This window comes from Phaseolus vulgaris, chromosome 11 (genome assembly GCF_000499845.2).
Source record: "Phaseolus vulgaris cultivar G19833 chromosome 11, P. vulgaris v2.0, whole genome shotgun sequence".
Classification (NCBI taxonomy): domain Eukaryota; kingdom Viridiplantae; phylum Streptophyta; class Magnoliopsida; order Fabales; family Fabaceae; genus Phaseolus; species Phaseolus vulgaris.
Window position 1 is genome coordinate 45,087,378 of NC_023749.2, and position 5,913 is coordinate 45,093,290.

Sequence of the window (5,913 nt, forward strand, 5' to 3'; positions counted from 1 at the left end):
TATTTTTCAAAATTATGAGAATTATTTATCTTTAAACTATTTTCACTCTCAATAGAAATTTATGAGAATTATATTTATTGAAAATAAACAAAACATGAAGTTAAAAATATGTCTCATGGAATATTAAAAGAAAAAGGCTTGAAAAAAATATGCCATAATTTGAAAATAAAGGAGTTAAATATAATTTTCTGTTTTATGTTTTTCTTGTGTTATCGGCTATCGCTAATATCATTATCAGGCTTATCAAATCATCATTACCCTTTTCAAAGATGAGGTGTTAAACCCCAGTTCTCTCTTTTCAGCCGTTCAAAACTTTGAATCCACGTGTCACTAAAAGGTTTGCTGAAATGGAGATGTCTATTTCCCTCACAAATGGAGAGGATCTGGACTCCAAAAAATGTGTTGCCCCCCTCCCCACACCTTAGGGTTCTTCGTTTCTTCTTCTTCTCCTTCTAACACAACAAGAGGCCCTTAGAAAAAAAAAATCACATTCCCCAAAACGCCCTTCGCGCAACGCATGGCGAAAACGAGGCCAGGCAGAAAGGACTTGGACTCGTACACCATAAGAGGAACCAACAAGATCGTCCGAGGTAACACACACAACGACGACCCTTTGCGTTTTTCTCCTTCAAAACGGTTCCTTTCCTCGTTTTCGTGGCTGCCCATCATGTTTTTTTGAGGCGGGGTTGTCGTTAACAGCGTTTGGTTCTTTGGTGCTGCAGCTGGTGATTGCGTTCTGATGCGGCCCTCCGACACGTCCAAGCCCCCTTACGTGGCGCGCGTGGAGAAGATCGAGCAGGACAACAGGAACAACGTGAAGGTGCGTGTCAGGTGGTACTACAGACCCGAAGAGTCCATTGGGGGTCGCAGACAGTTCCATGGTGCCAAAGAACTTTTTCTCTCCGACCACTATGATGTGCAGAGTGCGCACACCATTGAAGGCAAGTGCGTAGTGCACTCTTTCAAGAACTACACTAAGCTAGAGAATGTGGGTGCTGAGGATTACTATTGTAGATTTGAGTACAAGGCCGCAACTGGGGCTTTCACTCCTGACCGTGTTGCTGTGTGAGTTTCCTCTCAAATACGTTCTTTCTCCTTCAAAGTATCTCCAAACTCCGGTTTTAGTCCCCTCGGATAATTTAATATGTTTTGGGTCTTTTAGTACTTTGCTTTTACTCTTTTTATAACAATTTAATTTGTTATTATCCTTATATTTTAACGAAAATACATGTTTTTAGTGATTGCTTTTACTTTCTATAAAAAAATTATCATTGTTTTAGTCTTTTCTGTTAACTTAAAAGCGTGCTTTTAGTATCTGATTTTAGCCTTTAAATTAAATTCATTTCTAGTTTATACATTTTAACAGAAAAACGTGTTTTTAGTACCTGATGAGTGAGTGAAAGTACTTCAATTTTGGTAAATATAATGGGTAAAAAGACCCATTACAATTTTATTGGGATATTTTGTGGGACAAAAAATATATTTCATCCTTGTTTAATATATTTTTTGGGTTATTGACCGTGGGGAAGTTGATTTTTGCTTTTGTTTTGAAGGTACTGCAAGTGTGAGATGCCATATAACCCGGATGACCTCATGGTACAATGTGAAGGGTGCAAGGATTGGTAAAATCAGTGTATTCTGCTTACTTTGTTTCCTACTATTGAATTTGGAGTTTTGATTTTGTATGTTTTGAATTTGAACAGTGGATGTAATTTACTGGGTTGAAGGGATAAAAATTTCTAACTTGGCTTTGCAAGCTTTTTGCATGTTGGTCTTGAAAGGTCATTTTACTTTTGTAGTAAAATTAAAGAGAGAAACTAAGAAGGAAAGAGTGAATACATAAAAGACTGTCCATTTTGTTGTGAGCTACTCACGGCTAAAATTGAAGTGACAGATGAATTTTATTTTTCTCTAAAAGTTCCAATGTGTTTGTGTGTGAGTGTGGGTGTTGTTATTGTGACTATTGGTTCATTTGTTTCTTTTATGCAGTATATGTGTTAGCCAATGTAAATTGGACGATGAAGAAACCTTTCATTCTGCTGATTATTTTATCTGCAGCTGTGAAATTTATACATAGATATGTTTTTTTCTTACATCGGTGCTTATCTAATATTGGGGATGCAAATTCTTGTGCACTTATGGCCTCAATTTGCAACTTTGCTGACATAATTTTTTGTATTGGCGTGAAAGAGTGTTAAATCTAAATGAATTTAAGAATCATACTATTGTCTATTTTCAAATCTTTTGATATCGCTGTATGTCTTATAGAACACGTATTTCAATCTTTGTAGATTTCTTGTAGGTATCATCCTGCTTGCGTGGGCATGACTATTGAAGAAGCAAAGAAACTAGATCATTTTGTATGTTCCGAATGTTCATCTGATGATGATATGAAGAAACCACAAGCTACATTTTCTGCATCACCTGGAGCTGATGGCAAGGTGATTTCTAACATCCAATACGAAATAATTACTACTTTATTCTCATTACTTATTGTTCATGGCATACGACTAACACATAATTTTCCACTATTTAGTTTCCCCTTGGCACTGATATGCGGAGGGTAATGGGTTTGCATTACTGAAAAATTGATGAGAAAAAAAATTCCTTTAAAAAATTTAACCTTGGTGCAGCTTGTTATGATTTCCTTTGTTGTAGTTTTGAAATTGGCCGTATATTGATGTTAGTTTTTCACTAGTTAGCACCTTTTTGGCCATATAATTGCAAAACCAAAAGGATATTGGTGTTTTTGACTCAGACCTGTCATGTGTATGCTAATCAGTCTGATACGTACTTCTCCTGTTTTGACATCAAATTTTGCATGGTTCATTCTTAGTTTCTTCTTTTCTATTCTTAATCTGAAACACTATGGATATTTTTGAAATCAGATATGTTGCAAAGCATAATTAGTTCAAACTGCAGAATAGCTAAAATAATCTACAGATCATGGGTGCTTATTATGCCTTTTCTTTGAAATATACCTCTGTTATTTTCAATTGTTGTACTCTTATCTGATAGACATGTCCTTATTTATCTTACATATTCATTTTTATTCATTCTTTTCTTGTTCATATGTTCCTCCATTTTGTGTAACACTCATCTGCATTTTCTCGTGGTTGTTCAATATATACTCAGATTCGTGGGATGCCCTTATGACATTATATCCACAATTCAGAAGATAATTTTGAAATAATAAAGTTTACATATAAAATCTGCTGGTTTTGTTGGAAAACTAATAGCTAGATGAGAAAAGCGCACTTAACAAGGAAATTTTATTAAAGCTAAAGAAGTGGAGTTACGACTGAAATCCAAACATGCATCTATTCATAATCACAAAACTCATTCTCAAACGGTGGATGCACTGGTCATTAAATTCCTTTATGGATGGTATCATTTCCATTGTTATTTTAATTTGCATCTTAGTTACTTATAGTTTTTATTACAAATAAACTTCATTTTATTTTGTTGACAAATTCACATTTTAAGTGTTGCAAAACTAATTTTCCTTTCTTTGATGGCTCTTGTATTGTGATTTTGACTAAATTTAGTCTTGGCTAAATGTTTACAATTTTAAGTTGTGCTATGAAAAGCCAAATAACTTCCATTTTTGTGAGGGAGATATAGATGTGGGGGCGTGTTATTGTTTCATCACTGTCATAAAATTACAGATTTATTTTATAAAACTCACTCATAGGGGAGCTAGCACAATAGGGTTCTTATCCTGATGCATTTAATTTGATCCTCATTTTGTCTGTTTTATGGTAGACAAGTTTATACGGGGCATTAGGTTGATGACCATTCTTCTGCTGACATTTTCTTTCTTAATAAAATGTTTGTGATTCAACTACCCTCTGGAAGAATCTATTAGAGAAGTAAGCATAAGATCTTTGAAGTTATGGCACAACTCCTATTTGATAAACACAATTCATATTAATTTGTAGTGTCCCTAATCTGGTTATATGCAAGATATTTAATTCAAATCCGGATTCTAATAACATCAATCTACATCTGAAAAAGAAATAAAATGTTTTCTGTGTTTTGAGATTATATTAATATGCAGTCAAGATTGTAAATTCAAAACTTTTTCTCTGTCTCTACCTCTATCTCTGCGTATTGTGTAAGAAATATGATTGTATTTCTCTGAATGAAATATCTGTGTATAAATTATGTAAGCTATATCTTCCTCTAATTTCTCAACACATGTTCTTGGTGCCTTTTTATGCCAATGACAGTACTGAATCTGGGGTGATTGTTGAATCATGAAAAGGGTTGTAGTAAAGTGTTTTTGTTACTTAGGACATATCTTTACTCTATAAAAAATGTTTTGGATTTGTTGTACTTAGAATTCTTGTGGCTGCAAGAGCTTGAGTTCTTGAGTAGATCTCACTAATTTGAAATCAGTTTTGAAACCTTGAATGCAGGTGGATTCGAAGCGGCGGAAGAGATGACCATAATGGTGGAGAAGGGAACATTGTGAGGCGATTGATAAATTTGGGTGGCTCTGGTAGGTTTTGTGTGTTGTACAGCTTCTTCATCTAGAGGCTATAAACATTTTATATATGTATTTTGACTCACCTTATATTATGTATCTATCTGTCTTAGATTTTATTACTCTGACATCAAACTCATGATGACATCAAGCCTTAAATACTTTTAATATTTTACAAGTACAGAGAAGTTCCTAGTTTTAAATGTTGCGTTTGGTACTTAACATTTCTTTTAAAAGTTAATATAATCGAATATCATTACCAACTTTTGTCAACACTAATTTCATTTGACTTGTGTATATTTTTTTTTTTCATAATCATTAAAGTTATTAGTGTTAACTATTGTATATAAAATATTATCTACTATAAATTTGGTCACTCGCAACTTTTATCTTTAAGAAGCCATTACTAAAACAATTTTTAAATAAAAATCAATTTTAAAAATTATAAATAAAATAATTTTATAGATTTTTTTTAATATTTAAATATATTTTATAAATTACTTTTTTATATTTAAAGTAAATTTTATTACTAATAAAATCAATTTTAAAATTAATATATAATTAGATATCGAGATTTTAGTTATCTTTATATATTAATTTAGAAATTTTTATTAATAATAAAAATTATGTACATGTTAATAATTTTTTAATTTATAAAATAATATCTAATATAAATGATAACTAATTATTATATCTCTAAAACTAGATTTTATTTAATAAATCATTTTCAATCTATAAAATAATATATATAGTTTAATTAAATATAGTAATTAATTATTTCTTTCCTAAAATTAGTTTCTTTTATAAATTAAAAAATGTACATAAATTATTTTTAATCTCAAGTATTAACTTGGTATAAAACTATTTTTATTTATTTATTTATCATCATAAATTAAAATTAAGTTACCTCAAGTACAAATGCTAAAGCCTAGAGGTACATATTATTTAATATAAATAATATAAGTGTTTCCGACAAGAAAACTTCACTTAGAACGATGTATGATAAACTATAGAAAACGACGTGTTAAAGAAAAAAAAAGAAAAGAAATAAAAAATGGTGGGTTATGTGTTGTCGTGGATTAAGTCATAGTGATTAGAGACACAGATATGAATATTCAATATATAGAATGCACACACACAATGTTTTTGTACAGCATGCATGCATATTTATGGACGTTATTGACGTAAAACAACGCATAACCAGATTATCTAAGCTTGCACTGCACGATCCATCTTATACAAAACAACTTTAATATTCAATGCTCATTGTCATTTGCTATGGCTTTAAGAAATTTTTATTGTTTCAATATACATATGTGCCTTGTCCTAGTACATGTTAAGAATTGGTTATAGTAGTACAGAGCATATAGTATTCTTTGTTCTCTTTGACCTTTTTGTTCCACTTTAACTAGATAATATTCTTT

The 5,913-nt window shown here is 31.4% G+C and overlaps 1 protein-coding gene across 2 annotated transcripts; it reads left to right on the forward strand.

Moving 5' to 3' along the window:
- The first annotated feature begins 359 nt into the window (after nt 1-359).
- On the forward strand, nt 360-4,692 carry LOC137825467 (chromatin remodeling protein EBS). Of its 2 annotated transcripts, none has more exons than XM_068631143.1 (5): nt 360-590; nt 723-1,065; nt 1,554-1,622; nt 2,303-2,441; nt 4,402-4,692. In XM_068631143.1, the coding sequence occupies exons 1-5, from the start codon at nt 518-520 to the stop codon at nt 4,405-4,407; spliced, it is 630 nt and encodes a 209-aa protein (XP_068487244.1). In that variant the 5' UTR covers nt 360-517; the 3' UTR covers nt 4,408-4,692. The 2 variants fall into 2 exon arrangements, with proteins under 2 accessions (XP_068487244.1, XP_068487237.1); XM_068631136.1 differs by having other exon boundaries at nt 4,422-4,692.
- Nucleotides 4,693-5,913: the final 1,221 nt, after the last annotated feature.